This window comes from Apus apus, chromosome 10 (assembly GCF_020740795.1).
Source record: "Apus apus isolate bApuApu2 chromosome 10, bApuApu2.pri.cur, whole genome shotgun sequence".
Taxonomy (NCBI): Eukaryota; Metazoa; Chordata; class Aves; order Apodiformes; family Apodidae; genus Apus; species Apus apus.
Window position 1 is genome coordinate 15820420 of NC_067291.1, and position 27971 is coordinate 15848390.

The 27971-nt window shown below is 41.1% G+C and overlaps 1 protein-coding gene across 1 annotated transcript in view; it reads left to right on the top strand.

Annotated features, from left to right (window-relative positions):
- The first annotated feature begins 1528 nt into the window (after nt 1-1528).
- MCTP2 (multiple C2 and transmembrane domain containing 2) overlaps nt 1529-27971 on the top strand; it is a 101415-nt gene continuing 74972 nt past the window's right edge. The window contains exons 1-7 of the mRNA XM_051628613.1: nt 1529-2017; nt 7087-7149; nt 8256-8364; nt 19488-19630; nt 20422-20498; nt 21671-21782; nt 23769-23804. Of these exons, the coding sequence (XP_051484573.1) occupies nt 1550-2017; nt 7087-7149; nt 8256-8364; nt 19488-19630; nt 20422-20498; nt 21671-21782; nt 23769-23804 (1008 nt within the window). The 5' untranslated portion in view covers nt 1529-1549. The remainder of the gene's footprint in view (nt 2018-7086; nt 7150-8255; nt 8365-19487; nt 19631-20421; nt 20499-21670; nt 21783-23768; nt 23805-27971) is intronic.

Genomic DNA, 27971 nt, shown 5'->3' on the forward strand with positions numbered 1-27971 from the left:
TTAGCTGATATATCTCTAGTGCACCTTCCTATTGGGGCAAAATTTGTTACTGCCTTGAGAATGCATGTAATGCCACTGAAGCTAATTTTTTTGTATGTAATATAATGATGCTGATACTATTAATTTATATACCAGTATAAATGAGAGGAGGGTTGTGTAGCTTTATAAACAGTTAAAGAATTTTTGTAGATGTCCAAACACTCTACGAGTTAGTCATAAAATTATTTAAATTATGAAGTAACCGACTATTTAATCTCATTCACATTACAGAATGTAAGAATTGACTTTGAAAGCAGACAGTGATTTCTCTGTCTGGGTTAATCCAACAGTTGCATTTCTATTGCCCCTTCTGTCATTTTCCCTAGTGATCAGGAAAACTGAGCAAAGTAATTTTTTGTCAACTGTGCAAACATTAGAATGGAAATGTGCTATGAGTTTGGGAAGCAGCAGTTGTGTAGTTAATGGTATGTATTTCTAAGGATATAGGTATAAGCTACAAGCTCTGTGGGTGTGTCTTTGGGACTGTAAATCTGCAGGTTTCATCAGGTTTTTTCACTGAGTTTAGATGATGATTTGACTGTCACTGTCTTACAGAATAAGGATGGTTGCTCAGCTGCTAACCAGAAAAGACATTGTCCTTGAGGATATATCTGTGCACAGAAGAGGTGTCCGTTTGACCTCTCCCTTACAATGCAGATACAGTGAGTGATTCTGTTTTGGCTCTTTTATTTATTGTCCTTCCCTGCTGTATAAATGCTCAGTATGAATTGCTCAAAGATCATTAGATTTAAAAAATCTGGAAGTGATCCATCCATCCTCATTTTCTCTGAATTGCCTTTCCTTCTTTATAAGGAAAACTAATTCTGCATTGGTGACTTTTACTGGCAGTGAATTACCATAAGGGAGTGTTTTGGGGTCTCAGCTGGGATTTCACGTGTCCTATGTGTCCTTTTCAGCTTCAGGTACTTGGTTTGTGGAGCTGTTTTTTGTGTTGTGCTTGTTTGCTAACATGTTGTGTAAGAATCCACGTAGCCTAGGAAATAGCTGAAAAAACCCCGTATAGACTGGAAAAGCATCAGCAGAGATGAAGGTGCCAGCTTTGCCAGCACTTCTTTGTGTACTAACGTTATCACAATTTGAATCCCATCAGTAAGTTTTATACAGAAACAGTTTCAAATTGGACAAATCTCAAATTTGTTGCAAATATGGACTTAGCAGAAGGAATATGATGTTTCCTCTTAGCAATCATAAAGTAGTGGGCAGACATTGCATTTTAGTGTAGGATTAAATACTTGTTCTGGCTGTTTGCTTCCTAAGTAATCAAACCTACCCACCAGATTGTATTTGGAAGCACTTACCACTGTGGTATGCTTTGGTTTAACTGTTTAGAAAAGTGCCTGGAAGTTTGAGGATGAGACATGAATCATGGTCTTCAGCGGCTGTTCACTTTCTTGATTGACTTGTCTTCTTCCTACGTTCCTTTTAGTCACCCTGGGAGCTGCTGAAGCCATTTCATGCAGGAGGCATTGCTGAGATTCCCCTTGCAACAATGGACTTGGATAAACCATCCGTCTGGGGTTCGCTGAAACAGAAAACTAGACCCTTCTTGCAAAACCTAAGTGTGAAGAAGACGAAGAAGAGGTCTAGCAAAATGGTGGAGAGGAAGGTCCACTCCCTGGACCGACGCCTCAGTGTGTCGGTGCCTGACATGCTGGAGGTGGAAACTCTTACGGAAGAAGAAACGACTTATTCAAGTACTCAGGTGTTGTCAAACTGCTCCCCCAAGAGCTTCTCCAGGTCTCTGAAGAGCAGATGTGCTTCAGTAAGGCTGGCAAGAGAGGACTGGCCGTGGGCACCACAGCAGCAGGGGGTGTGCACAGAGGGGACAGCCACCCACCCGGACATGCAGGTCATGGGCAGCCCCACGTCTGAGGGGAAGAGGAAATCCAGTGATGACCTCTTTGAGCTGCTGCAGAGAGCCCGCCTGAGCACCACGCTGACCGATGAGGGGGCAGAGGTGGGTGCTTGGGCATCAGCTGGACTCAGGCTTGTTGTGCTTCTCCTGAATTGTCTGGGCTATAAAGGGGAGGAGGAGGGGGCAAGTAATGACTGGGGGATAAGAATAAGCATAAACCATTCATGACCTGGAGCTGCAAAATAACCGCCCTCCATTCTTTTTCTTCTGGCAAGGTTGTGATACTTCAGATTTCTCAGTTTTGTTGGAATTGCTTGCTTAAGTCAGAAGTTGTTGCATCCCTCTGAGCTCCAAAATGTGCTGCTGATGCCTTTGCCATAGTTATTCTTTTTAGTTAATAAAGCTTTACCAGGGTTGCTGTATAGCAAACTCAGGTTACCATCCACCCACTCAAGACTCAGCTGAAGTCAAGAGGTGACAGACAATGAGTGAGCGAGGTGAACTCTGCTTGATCCTTGAATTAACCAAAACAAGCATGTGATGGAGAACAGTGAATGTGCAGCATCATCTTCAGGGGTATCACAGAATCATAGAATGGTTTGGGTTGGAAGGGACCTTTGAAGGTCCTCTTGTCCAACCTCCCTGCAGTGAGCAGGGACATCTTCAACTAGATCAGGTTGCTCAGAGCCCTGTTCAACCTGACTTTGAATGTTTTCAGGGATATATTTTTGGTTTATGGAATTAAAAAATCCTCCTGTTGAGTTTTCATTGGAAATGTTAGATTTTAAACTTTGTTTTGAGGCCTGTTCCCCATAATGTAGGTGCAACAGTTAGGGTAGCTGCTTTTCTTAGTCATCTGAGATGCAAAAATGGAAAACATGTTTTGGTTTGAAGTTGTCCTTTGGGAGTGGTGTTTTCACATGTTAATTCACATTTTTTAACAGCATGTTCAAAATGATGAGTAGTGCTGCTGTGGGGAAAATGGTCCTTTCTGATACAGAGCTCCTTGTTCTGCAGTCCTGTGTGTTCTCTTCAAAGCAGTGTTAGTTCCAAGTCTGTTGTGATGCAGAGTATCAGCCTGGTAGTCACTGACCATCACTTCCAGTTCAGTGTTGCTAAATTCTTAGCACATTGGCTTCACCTTGTTGGAGTGCACCATTATTCAGAGGTCTGCTTAAGAAAAATAGATGAAATAGTATGTAATTTTGTTTCTGTGATTAAACTTTACTCACAAGTTGTAGAAACTCACCCAATATATGGTAGATTGGACATTACGAACACATCATTTTAGTTTTTACAGATCGTTTTAATGACACAACAGTTCCTTCCTGCTGTTGTAGAGCAGAAGCTCTAACTTCAATTTATTGCAGCAACACTGAAGTTAATCCTAAATCCTGCTTTGAGTTGGAGCACAGGAAGTGCTTCAGGAGAAGGAGGTACCTGCATTTAAGTTTCCCAAATTGTCTATTTCTGTACGTGCTTGTGTGTATAAAGAACTTACTATGTACTTTTCTACCAAATCATATTGCTATATGAATATCCTACCTTCCTTCCTAAAATCTGCCTCCAGTTACAACTTTATAATATAGAAAGATTTTTTTTTCTAAAGCACACAGAGTAGAGGATAAAGCAAAGCAAAGTAGAAATAGGTAAAGAGTACTGAATAAATGTAAATGTGAATTATGTTCAAAGCTGAATTTGGTAAACACTTCAATATTCAGCTTTTTGTGTACTTCAGTGAACAGCTACAGTACACTCCGTGTACTTTGGATGGAGAAAGCTTATTGCAGAAGTTGTTGGTCTCCTAATTCTGGGTGGGGTTGCTGTCAGGAGCACAATAGCTCACATCATTCTTTAGTGAGCATCGCTCACTGATCACTGAGGTAAATCAGAAGGAAGGCAGATCCCTGGAACAAAACAAACTAAAAAAAGCAGAAATGTAGGTTGAGCTTTTTTCCCCCTGAATTGCTTGTCACATGCTACCTACTCATTTCCTGATTATCTTTGGTCACCCAATATTATCAGATACTTTCTGAGCCTCATGCTTGAGCTCAATGTGGGCTTGTGGTTTTTACAGTCATCTGCCTTGCCGTATAGAGTTCTCACTGTCAGAGCATGTGTCTTCAGGGAAGGCTCTTGCCACAGGCACTGCACTTTCATTTGCTAAGAGACTTACTTCATCTGTTCTCCATCACAGCCCAGCAAGGCAAACTTGAAGGGCGAAGGAGCAGCTGCAGTTGCATTGAACCCGCCCTCCCTGGTGGACTCAGGTTGCAAAGGGCACCATTAATGCCACTTTTTGCAGTTGGGTTTTGTCTGTGGTCACATGTCATTGCTGAAGTACTTGAATGACACTTCTTTATCTTCTTACTGACACCTTCCACTGAGTCAGTGGCAAACCATAGCCTTGTCACATTACTGATGCACTCGGTGCCCTTGTATTTGCAATCACTCTTTCACAGAAAACAAGAGAAGATAAGAGGTTGTAAATCTTGTCTGAGGGAACATTTTATTTATCTTTATATATATATATTAATCTATATACTCTTATTGGATACGTTGTTGTAGAGATACGTTTGAGACTATCACCTGCTTGGTGGATGTGGCCACTTGTTTATTCTTTGAAGTTCAGAACCATCACAGTAGTTAAATAAAATCAAGATTTCAGGACCATATTTTCAGCAGGGAATTTATCTATATTCAATGATCTCATTGAATTAGCTACATAGAAATTAGCAATTTACATTATATAGAGATAAAATTAAAAAAAACCAAGTTTTTTATTTAAAATTATAATCTTTGTTCAAAATCTCTTGATGTAATGCAAGCAAAGAAGGTAGAATAAATATAAAATCATAACTTTGAGGGCAATATTTTACTATCAATGCTATCAGGCCAACAGAGAGGGTACTGTTTTAATGTTATAATTTCAATACTGTTATTTTATTCTCACAGAACTGTCAGAGTTGGAAGGGACCTCTACAGATCAGCTAGTCCAATTCCCTTGCTAAAGAAGGATCTCCTAGAGCACATTACTCAGGACTGCATCCGTGTGGGGTCTTAAGTATCTCCAGAGAAGAGAACTCCACAACCTCCTTGGGCAGCCTGTCCCAGTGTTCTGTCACCCTCAAAATAAATAAGTTTTTTTTTTTTCATATTTAGATGGAACTTCCTCTCATCCAGCTTGTGCCTGTTGCCCCTAGTCCTGTCACAGGGAACTACTGAAAAGAGTCTGGCTCCATCCTCCTTGCACTCCCCCTTTGGATAAGGTCTTCCTTCAGCTTTCTCTTCTCCAGGCTAAAGAGCCTCAGCCTTTCCTCAAAAGGGAGATGCTCCAAATCCCCCAGTCATCTTTGTTGCCCTCCACTGGACTGTCTCTAGTAGTTCCCTGTCTCTCTTGAACTGGGGAGCCCAGAACTGGAATGTTTCAGATGTGGCCTCACCAGGGCAGAGTAGAGGGGAAAAATGACCTCCCTCAACCTGCTGGCCACACTCTTCTGTATGCAACCTAGGATTCCATTGGCCTTCTTGCCCTTGACAAGGGCACGTTACTGGCTCATGGGTAATTTATTCTCTACCAGGACTCCCAGATCCTTTTCCTCAGAATGGCAGGTCCACCCCTAACCTATATCGGTGCATGGGGTTTTTCCTCCCCAGGTGCAGGACCTTACACTTGCCCTTGTTGAACCTCATTAGGTTCTTCTCTGCCCAGCTCACCCAATACCGTGTTTATGCCATGTAAAATAAGCTGTTAAGAGAAGCCATTATAAGTGTCAATGATAATGCCTGAAGGAGATTCGTGTGAAGCCAGAGACTATGAGAAATCGTGGGTTTAATGCACACAAGTGAGATTTTATGCATACTAGGCAGGAAATTCAAAGTTAGGGTTCCCCTAGCACCTGTAATTCAGCTCTGTTGTGCAAGAAAACTCTTCTGCTGCTTTTTATGATGATAATTTTTCTACCTTTAATGTGTTTTTGCAAGATGGCCAGGTTACGATTACTGTGGGAACTGTAATGTTAAATTTTGTCTGTCATGCAAGTGAAATTTTACTTGCAATGCTGGATGACTGTACTTCCTGATATGCAATGTATGTGTTTGGGGGGTGGAAGAGGAGAGGAGTTACAGAAAAGAACGTTTATTTCAGCATATCAACATCTCTAAGATTTATGATCTCTGGTTCTATGTTTGTACAGTGTTCCACACAATGCAAATCTCACCTGAGAGACTGGGGCGTTACCATATTGCACATAACATTTTCACAGGAGGATCGAATTCCACCTTTTGTGCATTTCTGTAGACAGGTTCTTCTTAGCACAAATCTTGGTATTTGAGTGGGCAGTGTTTGCTCTGCCATTAGGCCAAAAGATTTGCCTAGGCATGTGGGTCCTCTTCAGCTAAAATGATGACCAAAGACTATTGGAGCAGTCAAAATAGCATCAGAGGTGTCTCGACCAGTGAATCCCTTCTGTTTGTCCAGTCTAAATGCTGTGTCACCACAGCCTCAAGTTTCTGGATGAGTCAGTATTTAGAAAGAATTTTTTTACTTCCTCTCTTACACTGGGAACTAGATACAAATTGTTTGGGTCTTTCAGTTACTGCCAAAAGTGTGGGGGAGCATGTGTTCAACATCTCTTTTCCCCTTTCCCTTTGACCATTTCTTTAACTGTGTTTTCTTGAGCTTTTTTTGCACCCCCTGTCAGAAAACCTTTGCTTGGACCTTGCCTACCTGCTCTCCCACCCCTGGGTATTGCTGCTGTTGCCACTTCTGGTATTTTTAATTTTGTATTAGTGAGGACACTTGGAGATTCGACAAATAAAATTCTTCTCGGGATTGGGGGCCAGCATTGCAACACTGCTAAGACACCAAGTGCAATAACCTTCAGGCATCAGAAGAGTCTGTAGTAAGGACCTGCAGCACTGAAAGCACAGGTCTCTACGGGGGAGGAGAAGAATTTATTGCAATAGCTGGAAGCAGACACTTATTTTTAGATTAGACTCAAGAGACTTAGTGCAGTTATTGTAAAACAGGAAAAAGAAATGTACTTTGAATTACAGAGAGGAAGGTTCTCTAAGCAGAAGTAAAAGAATTTCACTGGTTACATGTATGCATGAATATTTTCTTGATCCCTATATTACTGTTGTCTAATTAATTGCATCTACTTTCACAGTACCCATGTGGAGAAATGGATCTAGACTCTTCCATATCATCTCAAATTTTTGATGATCAACTGGTAAGTCCTTTCATTTAAAAACATTTTGAAACTTGATCAGAAGAATTTATTTTAGGTTTAGATTCTTTGCTTCTTACAAACTAAAAAACCCAGCAAGTGAAGAAGCTGTCCATGGATTTCTCCACTGTGGTGGTTTTTATTTGTTGGGTTTTTGGTTTGTTTAGTGTTTTGGGTTTTTTTTTTTTTGTTATTGTTGGGTTTTTGCTTGTTTGGATTTTTTTATTTGCTATTGTTTTGTTTTGTTTGGTAGTCTAAAGCAGTTGCTAATGTTTTAATATACCTGAATATTCTGGGTTATTTTTTTAAGTCTTCTATAACTTCCATGATGCACTGGTCACTGCTGAGAGCATCAGCATAAATACTGAAGTAGCAGCCCTGTGTACAAACTGGAATCAAATAAGGACAGGCTGTTTTCACCAGCTGTGCTGACTGGATGCTGCTGCTCCTGTTGAAGTGTGTAACCCTGGTAGCATCTCTGAGGAACAAGACTTCTCTTGAGTTTGATACCTCAAAACTTTACCACTAGCATTCCTAGTAAATGAGTAAAGTGTAAAGAAATTCCATCCTATCAGTAGCTATATGAAACACAGTCCTGGTGAGTTCATCAGATGAGTACAAAAGGACTTGATGATCCTTATGGGTCCCTTTCATCTTGAAATGTTCCCTGAAAGCACTATAAACAGCTCAGGGGAAAAAAAAATGCAGGAAGATGGTAGGATTTGGAAAACCTGGGCATGCATTTGATTCTTATTACCACCCATATTCGGGTACAAACCTCCCAATTTTACCCCTTCCTTTGCTGAATGTGCCTGATGCTGATCATTTAAATCCCAGAATCGTCATGGTTGGAAAGGACCTCTTGAGTTCAACCATCAAAAAAAACCAACAACCCAACCAAATAATAAAAAACCAAACCAAAACACAAAGCCTGGTAAAGAAATGTGGTGGATTATTTTGTTGTGTTTTTTTTTTTTTTCTTCTTCCTGTAAAGGATTGCCCTAAGGGAAGCCAAGAACTTTGTCTCTGCAAAACTGAGAGCACACCTGCTTCGTTCACGGTTGCTTCAGGAGGTGTGCAGTGGTGACTGATTTCTTTGTTCTTCTTAGGCTCTAGAGGAAGCAAATGATTGCCTGAGTGACCTGCCCAGTCCCTTTGCCTACCTGCTGACCATCCACCTGAAGGAAGGACGGAACCTGGTTATCAGAGATCGCTGTGGTGAGCCCCACCTTTCAGCTGCTTTTCTTCCAAATTCACGTGGCTCTCCCCTCACTTCAGTTTGGTAGCAGTTGGCTTATTTTCTTATCTCTGAAGGAACAAGTCATTACCTTGTGTCTTTGCCTGGGTGAGAACATTCAATGATTTGGTTTATCCACCTTAGATACAGGGGGAGGGAGCTGTGCTCTGCCTACTGCTCCTTCTGCCTGACTGCACAGCTGCAATCACTGCCTTGGCTGCACTTGGCATCTGTGTGTGTTCAGGAACTGTGGAGTCATTCATCTCAAGAAATTCTATTTGAGCTTAAGAAAAACAAAATCAAAAAGTATTTTGAAATTTGTTAAAAGATGGAGCTATTCTAGGAGTGCTTTTTGGGGTTATTTACCAAGATTTTAATAAAAGGGAAAGCATGGGAGCAGGGCTGTAAGCCAACAATCCCCTGTAATGTGGGATGTAGCCTGAAGAGGACAACGCTTAAAAAAAAAAATGACAAAAAGCCAAAGAAAAATTACCAATTATATATCAAACAGATTGGTAAAGATTTGGGGAATTCCTAGAAAAACTGTGAAAGTGCCTGCTGTTAGTCTGACTCTTCAGGCTGTTGCAACAGGGAGTAAAAGTGCCTACAAGCTGCCAGGCAGTAGTTTCTCCGCTTGTTGTGGAGGGAAGAGCTGTCCTGCTGAGCGCCCAGCAGAGGCTTGTAGGGCTCTGCAGCAACTGCTGCTCCAGGACCTTTGATCTGAACCTGTCCGAGTGCTCTTCCATATGTCCAGTCTTTCTGCAGTTTAGATTTATTCACTTTATTTCACTTTTCTTATGCATGAGGAGACAATTCTAATAATTTTTGCATTGCAAAGTAGATGAGCAATTTCTTTCTTGTGATAGAACAGTAAGGTTTATTCATAGAGTTTTAAAGAAAATAAAGTTGCACGGCTTGAAGGCCTTTGAAGGTTTGCATCTGGAGGGACCTGTATGGATTTAGAAACCTCCCCACATGAAGTGCTTCTTGTTGGGATTTCCCTTCTCTGTTATCTCAGTTAACTTATTCCATGCTGGTTTTTCATATCTTCATCAAACTGTAACTCTTGGCCAAGTATATGCTTGTTTTTCTTCCCAGCTCCCAGCTTTTCGAAGGAGTAAATGAATACTTAGATTAAGATCTTTAAGCAAGAGCATGTCTTTCCTAACAGTGTAGCAGTTAATCAGATTTGCTTGCAAGCTGCACAAGCCAGGACACATCCAGCTGCTTATATGAAAAAGATGCTATAAATGAGCAATTCCAGCAGAGAAGTATTTCTGAAGAAGACAAAGTATAGTTTTCTCTAGGCTGTGTAAGAAAGTAAATGCTTGTCTTAGTGAAGCATTGGACAACACAGTAAAACAGCATAAGCAAGGGGGGAAAAAAAGCATTTTGGTGGGTCTCTGCTTTGTGGTCAATTACCACTCATTTAGTAAACTATATGATGTCATGCATCATTCAATAAAATTCCTGCTATTGGTTTGTTGTTTTGGGTTTTTTTCACAGACACTGGGAACAGGGGGAATAGTGACTTAATGATTATTCTTCAGTCACCATCATGTTGTAGTGGTGTTTCCTCAGAAAAGCAGTATGCTGCTGATGCCCTGATGCACATTTTGATAGGTCTCTGCTGTTGTACTGGTTACTTAGGATCTTTGTGTGACCCTCAGGCCTGACATGCAACCACTGTGCTTTTAAAAGTGGGAAGTTGTCAGCTTTGCTCATCTCTCCAGTGTCAAAAATCTCAGAGGGAACTTGTGAGCCAGGAGATTGCAACTTCCCTCTTCTCCCTCCACCATGGTGCCAGGTAGAGCTGCTGGGCTGTGCTGGGCTGTACCAGCCTGCTCCAAACAATCTGAGTATAGGAAGGTCGGCAGCAGCCAGCGGGTCCTGCGAGTCAGGCTGCGGCTTGGGCTGAAAGCAGAGTTGTCCTCATTAACGTGTTGGGAACCTTCTATTAGACTAGGTTGCTCAAAGCCCCATCCAGCCTGCCCCTGAACACTTCCAGGGATAAAGCCTCCACGATTTCTCTGGTCAACCTCCCTCGACCTGCTGGTCATAGCAAATACCACGTGGAGTGTGCTATACGTTAAATAACGAGATGTTCACATGAAAACCACCGGCTGAGAAGAGTATCCCAGCATCTGTAGCCGATATCAGTTTTGTAATTTTTCGAAGATGTAATATTCAGTTATTACAATATCAGCATTGCTCTGTAAAAAAAATAAATCTCAAAGCAGTCATCAAACCCACCAGTTTACATGTCCTCGGGGGGAAGCTCCGCATCTACTCCAAGAGGAGGAAATTGTCACCCAAGCCTGGTGTCCTCACCCCTTTTCCCCCACGTTCTCTCCCCGCAGCGGGGCTGAGGGGGCCCCGCGGCCGGGCCGTGCTCGCCCTCTCGTGGCCGTTTCCCGCAGCCTGCGGGGGAGCCCCGGGAACCGGCACCAGCCCCGGGAACCGGCACCAGCCCCGGGAACCGGCACCAGCCCCGCCGGGCTCGTCCCGCGGAGCTCCCCGCTCAGCTGCCGGCTCCGTTGCTGCCCTAAACGCCACAAGTTCAGAGCTGGGCGAGGATGCAGCAGCTTTAGCTGCGTTGTGTGTTTCAGCTCTACAGCAGCTCTTAGGGCAAGAAGTGATGAACAAGATCAGCTTTAAATTCAAGCAAAGTCTCTTGCATTGCAGTTCAGTCTTGCCTTCTGCCTCTGTTTTGTTCCAATGTAAGAACTCTGTATCTCTGAGTGCATATAAGTGTAAGGTGTGTGACAAAGGAGAGATGTTCCTGCCATTGAAAACGGCTTTCTGGAAACTCCTGGTTCTGCTCAGCAAATTCACAAGGCTCTCCCTGAATTGACTCATTATGTGCTTAGCAGTTATTAAGGAAGAATTAATTACACTTGGCTGAGCAAAGGTGAGCAGTAGTTGGGCTGGAAACCACAGGCTATGGGAACAACATGTGACTTTACTTTTTTTCCCAACTTTCCGGGTATTTTTGCAGACTTTTGGACTCGCTATGCACTGCTCTTTCCAGGGTATGTTCCCTTTGGTGTGATTTAAATTCCTCCTTCACTTTACCAGATCATTATTACTCTTTCCCCCCTTCCCCACCTCTGTAATTTTATCTCTGTTAACATCTGCCCTTTCCTATTTTTCTCTTCACCTTTTGCCTCTTGCATCACTGTGTGTTTTTTGTCTGTTGTCTCCCCAGTTCCTGACTTTCTGTAGCTTCTCTGCTTGTGCCTGCTCTCTACAGAAGGGATGCAGTGCATCAGCCTGAGAGTTTGGCTTAGCTGCATGTGTTCCCTGTTCCTCCCTGTAAAGTGTGTAAGCACTTTACAGCAATAAACAATGCGAGAAGAATATCTGAGATGTGGTGTTTCCTTTTTTTTTTTTTTTCCCCCCAAGTGTAGGGGAAAGAAAAAACCTCCCATACAGCAGCACCCAATGTGTGCCTCAGCCAAGGTGGCATTGTGCTGTTAGAGTAGGATCTCTGTTCTGGTGCAAAGAGGAGGGGCTCCAAAAAAGTTCCTCTGGGGGTCAAAATTGCAGTGTCTTCTATTAGGGATGCAGGATGAGAGAGGTGTTACCTCTTGGTCAGCTGGCTTGAGGTCTGATTGACTTGCTTTTCACGGTCTCTTGGGGTACAGTCTAGCTCAGTCCTCCATTAGAAGCAGCCTAAACAGATGGTGAGGTGTGTTGGCAAGTGGCTTTCATGTTACCTGCATGTACCTTTGGTGCCTAATGTTAGACAGTGCATAAGACCTGTGTTTCTAGTTCTTGTAACTGATGAATTAAACTCCAAAGGTTATGGGTCTGTGTGTACATATACAACAGCAGAAGTTTGGGTTTGTGTACTTTTTATAGTGTTACTATTACTAGATGACATGATGTGTCTCTGTGAAGACAAGGAGCTTGTGATCAATGCAGTTTTTGTACAATAAGCAGTAAGAAAGTGAAAGCTTATTTTATTAATTAAATACTTGTGGGGCACTGGTAGTTCTGCAGAAAAGGGATAATTACTCTGTTTCTTATTTGGTGTAAAAAATAAAAGTAGTCAGCATTCTCAATCACCAGTGCTGTAATTTTGTTGCACTCTTAGTGGACTTATGCCCTCACTGGACCTTTTTTTTTTTTTTTTTGTGAAGCTGGTGACTTTGAGGTCCAAGTGCTTTGACTGTGAGAGGCTGGAGCCTGTTTCTGCTTGCTGGTTCACTTTCACCGGGCTTGGTGATACCTCCTGTTTGTTTGAGTCAGTCTAATGAAATCTGAGATGTCCTTGTCCCTTATGGCTCTGAGATGCTCTGACTGTCCACATTGCTACCTGTACAAGCCACCTTTGCCCAGTGATGATGCTGTGACACTGAGCAGCAGTGTGATGGCACAGCTGTAAGTAAGTTCCTTGAGTTGACAAACTCAGCTCTACCACTGTAAGAAAACAAATATTGGGTTTTGAGTGCCTGTAAGAGTGAGAAGCCCTTCCTGTTTCCAAATCTTGTACTTTCAGAGTCTATTTTTTCAATTGTTAAATGATGTGGTTACAAGAAATACATTTTTTGGATGTGGTATCAGCTGGTGAGTGGTGTACTCATTACTGCCTTTTTCCCTCCCTCCCCTGCAACTGTGCTGCTCCAGCCTGAATTTTGTCTTTTTTTCCACACAGTCTTGTGTTCTCTAGATTTTTTTACAGGATCTTTGTGCCATGTCTCTATTTCTTTTAGGTTTCCCTTGTTGCTTCCTGTTGCTGCGCTTTGGTTTTGCTCTCATTTCTCTCCTCTCATCATACAGCTGAATATGTGAAGGAGCAGGGTGGGTTGCAGGAGTACAGAAAGTACTGTCACCTTTCTGGGTACATCCTGCCTCCCCCATCCGGGGCACATCATCACCTGCTCTCACATCTACCATCACCCACTGCCAGAGGGTCCTGGAGCTGGCAGAGAGGCTGTGCTGCTCTGCTGTGTGGCAGTTCCCAACATCAGTGTGAGCTGTGCCAAAACTCAGTCTGCCAAGGGCAAAATAAATTTAAAGAGGACAGAAAAATGTGTTCTTTTAACTTAAACAGTAATGAACCTGCAGTAGCCCACCACACATAGCTCTGGGCTATCTGTTGCCTGGGTCCATGCTGGTACCAAGCTGCTGGAGGAAGGGATGTTTGTGCTGTTCTAGGTGTTTCTCAGCAAATTTTCAGAGCAATTAGGCTGAATCACTCCCTGCAAACACATTGGTTAATTTAGACTTCCTGTGTTTTCAGGGTATCTGCAATTAGATCATTAGTCCTTCGGGTTTATTATTGAGATGTATTAAGCAACTTTTCACACTTCTTTTTGAAAAGCTTAATCATGGCAAATCTGCAACTCTTAAGACTTTAAATGATGTTGGGTATTATTTTGATGTTTTCTGAATCCCGTGTAGCTCTGAGCACAAGGGCTTGTGCTGTGAGTGCTCATGCCAAGGCCAGTTTCTGGAAGTGCAACTTTGTAGAGCCTTATACACAGTGATCCCTGTGAGTATCCCTCCTTGATTGGCTGTGGGAAATGAAGGCATAGAGATAAGAACCTCAGGAAAATTGAGAACAAACAAAAGCAATTAATCCATTATATACATAACCACTTTTGGTAAAATAATGTTAAATTAAGGAATACAGGGATGGCAGCACAGGAAGAGAATACACAGGGCCCAGAGAATACATGTGACTTTTCTGGTAGAAAGCTGTAGATAACTGTAGATAACCAGTTTTTTAAACTGACCAAGCTTCACCAGTTGTCAGAGCTGGTTCTTGGGGGCAGCTGCCTGTGTTAACAGCTCATGCTAGGTCCTTCTGAGACCCCTATAAGGAGATTTTTTTAAGGCCAAAGACCAATAAAAAAAGATTTACACTAAAGGCCCTCAGTGCTGGCTAGTAAAGTCCAAGTGGCTTCTGCCCTGTCCTCATCCTCTCCTGTGTGTTCTTACCCAACTGGCAATACATCATTCAATTGGTCTAATGGTGTTTTGGTCTTGGGTTCTTTCTTGGTTTGTTTATTTTAGTTCAAATTTTTTAAAAACATTGTTTCTGAAGAGTCTTGCATAGAACACGACACATTTGCTTCTTTCATTCTAGTTTCTACAGTTCAGGCTTTCCCCCTCCCCATCATCTTTTTTCCTTGTCATCTTCACACTTTTCTGGTCTTCTGGGTTTGGAGGGGTTTTTTGGTTGTGGTGGTGTTTTTTGTTGCTGTTTTGCCTTTTTTTTTATGCTTGTCGGTTTATTTTAACTTGAAACCTATTGGTGATGCTTGTTTCCAAGCAAGGTTTCATTTCCATCTGGTCATGTAAAACTAGCTAGGCACAAATCTTTCCAAAATTAGCTAAAATTCCTGCCAGCAGAATACTTTTCTTCCAGATTTCCCCTTTAAACCTTGATCTCAGCTATTTGCCTACAAGAATATAGTGGTTTTCCACTTAAAAAGAAAAGTGTGTGTTCCATTTTAAAATGTCTTTTACTTTTCTTATAAATAACTCCAGTAATTCTATTTCTAGGAAGATTTTAAGAAATTCATTCTTTACATGCATATAAAATAAATCCTTCATTTCCTTCTTCAGATTAAAATTTAGTTTTTTAACCAAAGCTTAAGATGGTCTAGGTTATATTTTACACTGTTCTTTGATTTTTCAGAATGTTAAGGCAAGTCGGTGGTAACTTTTTTCTTTATTTATGTAATAAGACTTGTTTCATATGTTATATTTCCAGTAAGTTTACTCCTATAAAATAGTGTGTGGCTTGAAATTATATTGGGTCTTCTGGTTTTGGGGTTTTTATTCTAATTAAGAAGTGTGTGGCAGTATTAAACACAGCTGATGTGATCCATCTCTCGGTAGCTGCTAGAGGGCAGCAGTATCCATTTTAAAACACCATTAACAGTTTCTTGGGCTGCTAAACCCTTTCCTGCTGCTGTGTCCTAGAAACTTTCGCTCACTGGAGCTTGTGAATATTTTAGCTGATGCTTTTGTTCTGCCTGCACTCGTTGCTTTTTAGTGTTAGTGGAAGAAAATAGAAGTAAATGCTTATTACAGAAATGAATTCAAGAGAGGGTCGCTATTGAAGTGATGCATAATGTATCTTTCTCTAATGTGAAAACAGGTCCAGCTGATGGAATGATATTTTAGAGGTCATCCTTTCTTTTTATTCTCATTGGGTTTGATTTAGGCTAGAAGCAGATAATCCTGTTTAAAATATTTTATACATATATTTTGCTATGTGAGAAACTTCCTGTCTTGCATAACATCTAAATTAACCTCAAAGCATCATACCTTGCCTTTCCCACCAGAGAAGGATTTTTCTCAGGCTAAATTCTCAAATGATTTCAAGAATAATCAGTCTCCTTTCATTGCCACGTTGACATGTGGCTGCAGCTGATGTGACTGAGATGAGCAGGTTCAGTCCTTGCACTGCAAAAGAGCCCGGGTGCACATGCTTAAAAGTTGTTGCCTTCACTTGGAAACGGCTGCTGAAAAGCTTTTTATTTTTTAAATGGCCTGGCTTCTTCTGACAATGATTGTGTGCCTATCATGCTTAATGGAAATTTGTAAAAAATATATCCTTTTTAGACTGGCTAGTCTCTAAAATCACTAGACACTTTTACAAAAGTTATGTTCTTTTGGCTAGATTGTAGATTGTCTCTAAGAAATAGCTTTTAATTGTTGCAGACATCTTTCTGAGCTTGAATCCAGAAGGCTTCAAGCCTTGAATTCAATTGCAGTTAATAATTTGCAGTCTGTGCTGTTTGTCCCATCTGGTGGGGCTTGTCCACCTGGCTTGTTTCTCATTCTCCATCTCCTTTTTAACTTATTTTGATCACCTGGGTGCAATCCGGGCCCTCTTAAAGACAGAACTGGGCACACTGACCTAGGGAGGACCAGGAGCTTCGTTGTCACAACAGGAATGACTTAGGGGAAGCCTTGAAATCCCCAAAAGGGGCTGTGGTGCCATATCCACCCCGTCATTTCTCTCCTGGCCACCTAAGTCCACCCCAGCAAACCCCGCCAAGCCCTGGTGTGCCCCAGCTCCTGCCCTGGAGGTGAAAGTCCATCTGTTTGCTGGCACGGAGGTGTCAGCCCGTCATTTGTATGATCCGGGAGCCGCCGACCCCTGTCCCCTGCCTGCCTAGTTGAGATGTTACCCCTCTGACAGCCAGACAGGCGAGCGCCGCCGCAACCCGCACCCCTCCGCAATTATTTTCCCTCACAATTAACGCCGGTACTAACTTGACACCTTTTCCTTGTTTGGCTTTTGTAAACCATCATCCCCCTTTCGATTAATTCCCGGCATTAATATTTTCTCTCGCGCAAGTGCCGCCGTTCACCCGTGAAAGAGTTTGAACATTATGTAGCTGTCAAGACAGCGAGGGATTACCCAGTGTGCCTTGCCGGAGTAAGTGACACCACTGAGGCCCCGGTTTGAGATGTTTATTTTGAGAGTAAGCTGACAAGCATGAAGGCCTGATCTCAGAGTGGCAATCTTATTTAATTAAAGGCCCTCTTTTTATTGTAGCTTTCTCCCTCCCCCCCCCCCCCCCCCCCATTTTTTATTTAATAGAAATATCTATTACATAAAATAGTTATTTTATATAAATATATAGTATATATTATACAAATATTTATATAGCTATATTTATTAGTTTTCTTTATAAAACATATGTAACTATAAAGGAAGACATTATTTTTTTATATATATGTAGACGATTGCTGAAGCCTGGCTCACATGAGCAGTGCTTGGCAGCCCTCCACCCTCTTTTATTTTCTTTTATTGTATGACGACCTGGAAAGCTTTTGGAGCAGTAATGCAATGGGGATGATTGCTTAGCTATAGTCTTGCTTCCCATCCTTGGAGAAAGGGGTTGGACTTTTATACTTGTCAACACTGAACTCGCTGGCTGTTTGCTTTCCCTGTCTCATCTTTTTCTTTTTAGGTTTTGCTCTCACTTTTGGGTTTTCTGTAGCAGAAACAGATGAGTTATGGCCATTCCCCACTTGCCTCCATCACCCTCTTCCTGCTTTCATTTCAATCAGTTGCTTTCGTTGTTTCACCCAACTGCTATTTCATGCACTGAATAGGTTGTAGACAGTGTTGTTACTCATTTTTTAATACTACAGGTTGCTCCTGCTTATCCTGTAAATAAAAGCTAGTGTTTTGTTTGTTTTCTTTTAAAAGGATCTGAAAGAAACTAATACCAAAGAGCTCAATATGGTTATTTCTCAAATTCTGCAGCATCTGAGGGCTACTGTCCACATTGAGGGGCTACATTTTATATACTTACTCCCTCTCCTAGTGGAAAGTGTTCTGGTTTTAAGCTGTATATTTTATAAAGGTATAATCATAGTTTTGAGAAGTAGTCTAGGGAAAGGTCTAGTCCTAACCCATTGAAAACAATGAGAAGTTGCCCTCTGACTTTGCTGGTTTTGGATCAGGCTCTTCTTATTATTCTTTCTTAGAAGACAAGGAAAATAAAAATCTTTTAAATTTTTCAGCAGTTTTCACAGAAAGGGCTTGATTTCAGCAATTGCTATTTAGGAAAAAGATCAACTGCAGGTAGTATTTGAAAACCAACTGACATTTTCCTTCTGTGAATGAAGCACCCCATATGTGCAGAATTGGCCAGGGCTTTATGACTCTTCCCTTTTGAAATTAAAATAGAACAAAAACTTTCTATAATTCTTAAAAATAATTCCATATGTCCCAGAGACACAGTTCTTCACAGTACCATGTAATTCTAAATGGATGCTAACACATAACTTTTTTTCTCAAGTCTTAGACGTCTTCACATAACACTGACCAGAACTTCAGATGTTTAAATATGGATCCATTTTTTTTTTCCACGTTCTTACTGTTTCCCCAAACTACTGACAGGACTAAGCACTGATCTTACAATGGGTTGTCCTGATGAAGGGAGGGGCAGGTTCAGATTGGATTTGAATATGTAAAGTCTGGTGAAGAAGTCGGGTTTTCCCTGTTGGCAGCCCACACTGCAGGCTGGGGAGCAGCCAGGACTGTCACAGTAGCTGTTACTCTTCTAATGAAATTGGACTGTTAGGAGGGAAGTTTAATTCCAAATATAAGGTATAATACAGACAATATTTAATATGATGGATAAATGGTGCCTGGGATCAGTTTATTGTATATGCTACTACACCTCAGTTTTATTCTTTCCCTTATTTGCAGCTTGTGAGATTTTTTTTGCAGTCTGCACACATTAGTAAATCAACCACCTAGTTAAATCCTTTGTGTACTGTGTTCCCCCTTTTGTTTGGTGTCCTGTACTACGGTTGGTGTTAGTGTAAATGCCACTGGTTTAATAACAATAGTAAAAAGTTGATTCCCTCTTCTTTCCTTCAACAGCTGCAAGTTTTTCTATTGCTGCCGAGTGGCACAAGCATCACACTCTGTTCATGGACATCTGCTCCATAAAAATATGGGATGTTATTGCCATGGCAAATTGTGCCACTTGGATTAAAAAATGTGTTACCTGAATACTGTCTGTTGTCTTTACAGACTCTATTATGCATATGATTTTATCCAGAGCTGGTAAATAATATCAGTACTTTTTCATGGAAGCTTTAAATTTGGTTTTAAGTAAATTGGCAAGTGACACCAGTGATGAAATCCTGAGGGGTATTTTAGCTTTAGTTACTGTTTTCCTTGGAGCTCCTATCCAAGTTACAATGCTTTTGGGTTTTGGTCTTTATATATTCATAGGCACAGGATCACATTTTCTCTCTTCCACTGTCTGCGTTGGTAGTTGGCCTGTAAACAGACCTTCATGCTTGCTTCAGTTTCCTAATTTCCTAAATTAAAATATCAACCAAGTTACTGAAGAATAACTAACATTCTTTAAGAATAAGTGGAGATAAGCAAGCTATAAAGAATTTTTGTTGCCTGCTTTCAAACAAATTTCTGGTTCTGTTCAATAGATTTCCTGTATGAACTGGAAATTTTAATATAGGTAATTAAGGATACACGTGTATATATAAAATAAGCAATTACTATTTACAATTATTTATTGTTGTTTTTTTTAAATATAATTTAAGATTGTGGGGCAGTGCTAAGCTAATTTTTTATTCATTATCTCAGGTACAAGTGATCCATATGTGAAGTTTCAACTGAATGGGAAAACCCTTTACAAAAGTAAGGTGGTCTACAAGAACCTTAACCCAGTTTGGGATGAGACTGTTGTGCTGCCTGTACAGACCCTCGATCAAAAACTCTGGATCAAGGTAAGTTTTGGGTTTAGATCTTTGAAAGATGAGTAAATATTTTGTCAAGCAATTGTCTCCTTTTAAAAGGTACTGATTTTTATTCGCTGTGGCAGCGTAATGTAAAACATGATCTGGTTGGAGAGTTTCAACAATTTCAAATAAAAATGCACATACGTCTTTTCCAGATTTTACCTGCCTGTTTTGTTTTCTGTCTGAAAAACCCAAGTTGAAATAAAACTCCTTGCCTGGTTGTGTTTAAAGCGATGGAGCTAAATTCTGCTCATTCTTCCCATGCTTGTGCAAACCCAGTGAAAGCCATCGCGGTTTCATAAGCACGTTTTAAGAGTGTCATTTGGCTGAGTTGAACAGAATTATTACCTGGGATGCAGCCGTGACAAGTAGCAAAGCCTTTTCTCATTATGAGTAACATTACAGTTACCAGAACTGCAAGCTACCAGTTGTGAGCACTAATTGCTAAAACATCTGTAGCCAGAAGTACCTGATTTCTGTGCAGCGTTTCATTACGCTGTTGCACCGAGCATCAGGGAACAGGCACGATCCACAGCAGCACACACGTCTCTGTTTACATAATATTAAGAAGATACTTTCGAAATGCTGTTTAAATATTTAGTTAAAAATACAAATTAAAGCAGGGAGATGGAAAATTATCCCTGAATTATATCTAAGCTTTGATCGTTCAGACACAGAATTAAATGGAAAGGGCTTAAAATATCTGTGCTATTATTGGCTGGGATAAAACTAGTTTTATGATATGAAAATTAGAACTATGTATTTTATTTTGCTACCAGGTGTACGACCGAGATTTAACCTCTTCAGACTTCATGGGTTCGGCATTTGTAGCACTCACTGAACTTGAACTCAATAGGTAATGTTTGTTTAATTAAAGGTTGTTAATGCAGCTTATTTGAGAAACATAGGAAAATCATGAAGCACTTTTGCTCTGGCTTAGAATTTGTCTATTTATGAACACTTATTTTGGTAGAAGGGTGGGGAGCACACGTGGAAAACAAGGAGTCTCTTGAGATAAATCCTGTACTCATGTTTTTATCCAACATTATGTACTGGTTCAGACCCAACCTGGACAAGCACAGCTTGGTAGAAGGTCCCCTTTCCATTTCAGGTCTAGAAATAAGAGTTTCTATATGTGGCATTGTTTGGGGAGAGCTGCAGCAGAATAATTTATGGAAGTGGAAGAAGAAAGCAGGGAGAAGGCTGAGACCCTTTCTTAGCCCCACGTAGCACAGGGTGCTTTTTTCTGTGTGTAACTGGTCTGGGGAGCAGCTTGCCTGGCTGGCTGCGAGCGCCCTGTTTGCAGCCTCCCCCCGCAGCCATCCGTCCCCGCGGCAGCTGCATCTGGCCCTGATTTAGTGTGGAGGCAAACCCTGTGCCTTTTGTCTGCTGCTGCTTCGTCTCAATGTGGAGCTGGAAGCCAGGAATTCCAAGTTTTAGTTCTCTCTTTTATATTCCCTTGCTGTGCAACTGTTTTTGTGTTGTTTTTTTTTTTTTTGAGAAAAGTAGTTCTCCCTGTGTGGGTGTATTACAGCTCCCGTGGCTGTTGCACCCAAATTTCTAGAAACATCAATGAATTTTTCTGTGAGGTAGTTTCCAGCAGGTAAATACCAGCATTCCTGTTTTCAGAGAGGGAACTGAGTCACAAAGGGAGATTAAATATAGGCAGAAGTAAGGCAGAGTACTGGTCTTTTGAGTAGGATCCTAGCCATTAATGTTAGAAAATTCACCTGAACGAGGCTTCCCTGTCACTCTTCATCCCTATGAAGTGGATATAATAGTAACTTAATTCAGCGTGTACCTGCATGAGAAAAGTTACAAGTATTAAGTCATACTATATAAATGCCACGCTGCATTATTAAAAGGGTGATGTATTTTGTCAGAACTAGGAAGGAACCCTCCAGGTTTCCCATTTATGTTTAAACTCAATATTGGGAATTTCAGATGAGAAGCTGAAATTTGCACAGCTCAGCATGACCTTTAGTAATGAACTGGAGTCAATAAATGCACTTTTTTTTTTCCTCGTAGAACTACTGAGCATGTTTTAAAACTGGAAGATCCTAACAGTTTAGAAGATGACATGGGAGTGATTGTATTAAATTTGAGTCTAGCAGTCAAACAAGGAGACTTCAAGAGAAATGTAAGTGGCTTAGGAAATCAAATTTATAACTAGAACGTGTAGGGAGCTAAAAACCCCCAAACTGGCCTAATCTGATTTACCGGGAAATGTTAACTTTATTTTCAACCTTCAAGACTCAATATTGAACTTGAGATGGATTGTAACTTTAAAACAAGCCTTGTATTTAGCTGGGTAAAAGCTGTGCGGACATCTGTAGCTGGGTGGTTCTGTCTCATTGCTGTGACATGCAGGGAGGCAGAGCTTGCTGGGTATCAGCAGTGTGGTATCCACCACTGTGATGTGCAGGTTGCTGAAGTGAGTGTATGAACTATTCTTGCTCTGACTGCTATTCCAGAGCATGCTGTTTTCTGATTTCCACCTAGGAGTTTAATGCTTGCAAAATAATTATTTTTTAATTTTTTTTTCCCCATGACAATGAAAAAATATATCCATGTGAAATCTAAAAGCTGAGATTTGATGTTAAAACTGCGCCAAATCTGCAGAGGAGCACACTGGCTGAGAGCAACAGAGTGCTTGTAAAAACCCAGACTTTGACACTGAGAGTTTCTTGACTGAGTTTAGCTGAACTTGGCTCCTGATGCTGAAATATGGGACATTTAGTGATGCTAGAAACCCAGAAGTACCTGTCCAGAGACTGGAAACACCACAGCTGAAGCTGGTAGTTTTAAAATTTCAGGTCCTGCATGTAGTTTTTTGCTTTTGTTTTAATCTTTTAAGATTTCTACTATTATTTTACACAGTGTGAAACATACTAGTGTTGGTAAACTCATCCTGCTCCTGTCCAGCAAGGGTGGGGAAAAAACAAGATCAGTCATTTACTTAGCTCTGATTTTCAACCTAGTCCAATTTTAAATGTGTAATAAAATGTAAGGAGAAAATATTTCTACAAGTCTTCCATATAGTCTAACGTGAAAGCAGCTGTTTACAGCACATTATTGAATTATAGGTATGGAATTCCAGTCTGGATGGGGTTATTTATAGAAACATAAATCTTCTAAGGGGTTGGAAAGCAAAATAAGAACAGGCTAATGTGGGACGTCTGCCGTTTGTTATTTATTTTTCAAATAGTTGCCTTTTTGAGAAGTGTAAAATCTCAATATTAACATAGTTGTAGAGTTATTTCTGCTTCAATATGTGATTATTTAAAAGCTTAATGACAACATTTGAAACGTTGTTGTTGTATTTATAAATCTATATTGTGAGATGGCTTTGATCTAGGATGTAAATTCCCCCCTCTAACTTGTACAAGAGAGTGTTGTTGGCACACATGTCACTGGATTGCAGGAAGGGATGAAGCAGACATGTAGTTACTTTAGAAAAAAGCCGTTTAGCCAAAAGAAGCTCAGGAATTCTTCTGGGATTTTTAGGAAGGCACAAGAGTGGGCCTAACCAGTGAGACAGAAAATACATTGATTTAAAGTAGCAGCTTTTGGTACTCTTGGGTGCTTAGTTAACATTCAGAGTGCAGATGATAGAAGAGTCGGTGCACACTGTAATTTTTTTTAAAGACAATATTTTAAGCCCTCATATTTCAAATGCAAATTGCTCAGCCATTTCCAGTGGAATCAGAATAGTGAAATGGCTCTGTCCACATTAGCACTTACCAGCAAGATGTTGGTTTTGTTGTTTGTATTTTTTTTCTTTTTAAATTAGCTTATTGTAGAACCAGATGGCACCAAAAGTATAAGCTATGTTTCTTACTAATGGCTCTGGGTCCCTCCACTTTTCATGCTTGATGACTTTTTTTTTATTTCCCTTTTTTTTTGGTGCAATGCAGGTATTTTGAGTTTGTTGATTGCTCTGTTGCACGAGGAAGGGGATGTAGATGAATGCAGCTGTAGATCCAGCCCCTACTTAGTAATAAGCTTTTCTAATACATTTAGAAAGCTGCTGTTTGAATTATATTACTAAACACTTTCTCCATTTTACTCCTCTGTTTCTGCTTTCTGGGTTCTTTTTGGTACAATGGTGGGGACCCATGGACAGAGATGGTCAAGTCGGAAGAGGCGAACTTCATCCAAGGTAATCCATATTTTTTTTATCTTAAGAAGCCCTTTCCCAGCAGAAAGCTCTGAAGTATGGATGCAACCTGTCTTAAGGTTGTGGCTGTGATGCCCTTTGCTTTTTAGATTTTTTTTTTTAATGTGATGAGAAATTTCTGCTTTGTTCTTATCATAGGTGCTACGGTGGTGTCTAGTGGCAAGGGAGAGAGAGACCATTCAGCAAAGGGCTGGAGAAAGAGAGAAAAACTGTATGCAGGAAATGGGTATAAATTCAACCTAAAAAAAGAGCTATGGAGGATTTGAGTTAAGGATACCCCAAAGTTGACTGGGAGTCAGTACTGGAGTTGAACATGGGTGTCCTGGATCCCAGTCTAATTGTTTGGGTCACCTCTTGCCATGGCAGGAATTCTGTGAGGCAGTATTTCTTCTGGTGGCTCCTGTGGATTTTGAAATTCCCTTCATTCTTGGGATGAAGACTGAGCAGGCAGTTTTCATTCCCAGCAATGTAAAAGAATTTCCAAGATTTGTGTGCTTCTACATATCTACATAACTTACTTTCCTTACTCTTCTGTAGTATCTTTGCAGGCTTCCATTACTTTTATATTCTTGTACTGTCCCATTCTTGTAGTAGATTTTGACTTGGTTGGGAAACAGACTGTGGTTTTTTATTTGTTCTGTAAAGCTTTAATTTGCTATTGAGTAAATAACAATTATATAGCAACTGCTGGCCCCAGTACCCAGCCTGAGAGCTATACAGTCTAACTTTCTGAAAAGCAGAATTTGGCTTTTATGAGAACACATGCATCTTGATATTTTCCCTATATAACTGTTGGTTTGTGCCTAAATAAATTGAATAATTAATCTCCTCTTGTTTTATTTATTACAACTGTGATGTGCAATGTAGAGGAGCCAACTTTCTCAGGTTGTGCCAGCAAGTATGTTTTTTGTCAATGGCAGAAGTGCAAGTCCAGCCCTTGGAGCTGGAGGGCAGCTCGGTGAGCCCTGGGAACAGGGATATCACAGCCCTTCGTTTGGTGCCGAGAGCCACCAGGCATCCCTGAATGCCATGTGCCAAAGTGATGGAATAATTGAAGAGATCAGTGCTTTAGGTTTTTTAACTGAAGCTCTGGAAATTACTGTGGCCTCCCTCAGTCAGTGGAGCTTGATCCCCTTTTTTTCTCACACATGCACACACATCTGTCTTTTGATGCTGGCTGGCTTTGGGTCCTGGGGAAGTGGGCCAGATTTGAAACTGGTCCTTTTTGTCCAGAAAAGCCAAGATTTTGTCTCTGGTCCTGTCACTACAAGTTTTTTTATAATTTTGTTTTTTTGTCCTATGTTGTATCTCATTGCATTTTGAATATTTTTTTAAACATACTTAAGGGTTTTTGGACCTTTAGCTGTGAGCTATACAGACAGGTCATTCAGTTCTCAAGACTCTGGCTGGTGCCTTAGCATCTTTTTAAATAAAATCAAGAGATGCTGAAGCATGGTTCTGAGTGAAGTGAAAGCATGGTTTAAAAGAGGAGGGAAAAAGAAAGAGCTGCAATCCTGTGCTCTATTCTGTTCTAGTCACTAGAGGGTAGGAGAGCTTCAGTTCTTCCTAGGGAAGACACAGTTCATGCTCCAGTGTGATCTCTAAAGAAAAGCTCTGTGACCATCCAAAAGCAGTAAAATAATTTCCCAGCATGCGCTGGAAAAATCTGACAAAGCAGTATTTCCTAGTTTATTGATTCTGCTACTGCACTAAAACACTAGTACTGTACATCAATAACCATCTTTAGTTAGGAAACTCTGTCTGTGGAAGCAGTACTAGCAGTTTGTGGCAGAACATAAAGGCTAGAAAGAAAAATTGTGTGCATGGGGAATATAGGTGTCTAGGGAATGCACAAGAGGTTAGGGAAGAATAGCCAGAGAATACGATGGGGTAGAAAACAATGTTGCTGGACGAGATAAAGATACAGGAATAAGGGGGGGCAGGGGAAATGGAGACATATACAAACTCTGCTCTTTTTTGGCTACTGAGCTGACTCTTGTTGGTTATTGCAGGAGAAAAAGGCAATATAGTTTCCTTTTGAGCAACTGGATTGGGAAAGATCTAAATTTCATCTCTGTGGGTTTAGGCAAATAAAAGTTTTCTAATTGACATGGTTTTCCTGTTTTGTTTTTCACTGAACTATAGCTAACCTGTATTGTAATATTTAGCTTTTCTTCTGCAAATACAGGGAAAAATGCTTAAGGATGGATAAAATTAATAAACTTCCACAGCTTCTCTTATTCCATATTGCCTATATGAAAGAAACCTGGTTATACTCTAATTTGACCATTTTATGTTATCTTATTGCTGATGTGGTACATCAGTGTCCTAAATAGGTCTTGTCACATCAGCCATGGGAATCTTTCTGGCTTCCCAAATTCACCCCAGATAGTTTGTGCCTCTGTGGATGGCACTAACACCTGACACAACCCTATGTCACATGGGCAAAGGGGCTCATCGAGTCAGTTTTGGATACTGAGCACTCTTCATGTGTGTTCCCTGAGCTCCCTTGCTTTTTGAAGAAAAAGATGCATTTCAGACAACAACAAAACCAGCAGCAGTTTCCAGTCTAGCTACTGTCGCCTCACTGTCATTTCAGCTAAGATGCAGGAAGGATTTCAGCAACGGAATAGTGTCCTTTAAATCATTTTGTTGCAAGAGCTGTTGAACTGGATGATTTAGCTATCTGTTGATTACAGAGTATATATTTTTCACTGCTACTAGAAGGGAATTGTCGCACATTTGGGCAGACTACCAAGACATGGGCAGCACATCCAGATGCCTCATTTTTCATGGGAGCTGAGAGCAGCATTGTCTTCTGTGGGAGCTGTCTCCAAGAGCACAGCTTTCTTCATTTTCTCATGGAGGGTGGCATTGCAAAGGAGAGAGGATACTATTAGACAGCATTAATACATGCACTCATATCTGTGTATGGGCAAATTCTCCCCTCTTCTCTGTCTTTTTTTCCGGGGCTATCTGGGGTGCATAGGGAGTTGATAGCTATCCCTGCTGGAGCCAAACACACTAATGCTCAGTACCCTTGTTTGTCCCAGTTGGCTTGAGTCTCACCCTGAGTGCCTCATGCCCTGTTTCCAGCATTTGTACAGCTGACTAACCTTTAAGTGTTGAACATCTATGAAGTAAATAAGCAGGTTTGCTTGGGGTGGATTGACCTGCAGCAGTTCTGTCCTGAAACAAAAGTGCCGCACTTGCCACCTTGATAGCCTAAACTGATTGAATAAATTGGCTGAAAGGCTGACCAGACCTGAGTGCTCCTCAGCATCGCATTGCAGGGGAAAATCCCTCACACTTTTTTTTTTTCTTCTCCTGCGTGGGCTGTTAGGTTTTATTTTTGCCTGCCTCATTGTATTTGGCTTTCTCCCACGACGCCCCGTGGGCAGCGGCGCTCGCCGAGCGTTTGGCGGGTTCTCTTGCCACAGGGTCGCGCTTCGTGGCGACAATCTCCTGTCGGTTCACTTGCCTTTCTCGCTGCCCTCTCCTCTTTCCCAGGGGGAGACTGCCTCTGCAAAATGGTTTCGCTGCCTAATGAGGAGAGGTCCAAAGAGTCTTCCGATTTGCGAGTTGTTGTTTTCTCAAATGGCAAATTATGTGGCCCAGTTTTGATGTTGACCTCTTCACAGGGGCTGCAGCAGGGTTTCTGTTGTCCTGTCTCTTCCTTTTAGATGAAGGATGGGAGAGATGGGTGCTCTTCACACTTGGCCACCTCACCGTGTCATTTAAATGTACAATTTTTCTGCATCTCTTTATTGCTTCAAAAACAAGTTTGAACTTGGGGCATGTACGTGTGTCAGGAAAAGAGACAGATTTGAAAGCTGCCTTGATTCACCAGAGGGGATTCACCGGGTGCCTATGGAGGGAGATTATATACAAATGGTGCTATCGGGGAGACTCGAGCTCCTAAAGGATTTTGAGAAGCTGGGTCAACGAGCCGCTTCTTTTCCCTCCAAAGCTCTATCATTCTCTCTCCTCTCCTATTTGGCTCTGTGAAAGCAGAATATGGCCCACCTGGTCATTCTTGTCCAGCTTTCTTCTTTAAATGAAAACCAGAAAGCAATAAAAAATAGAAAGTAGGTGTGAAAAGCTTTTGTATTCATTTTGAAACCAGGAAATACGTTCTGAAAATGGTAT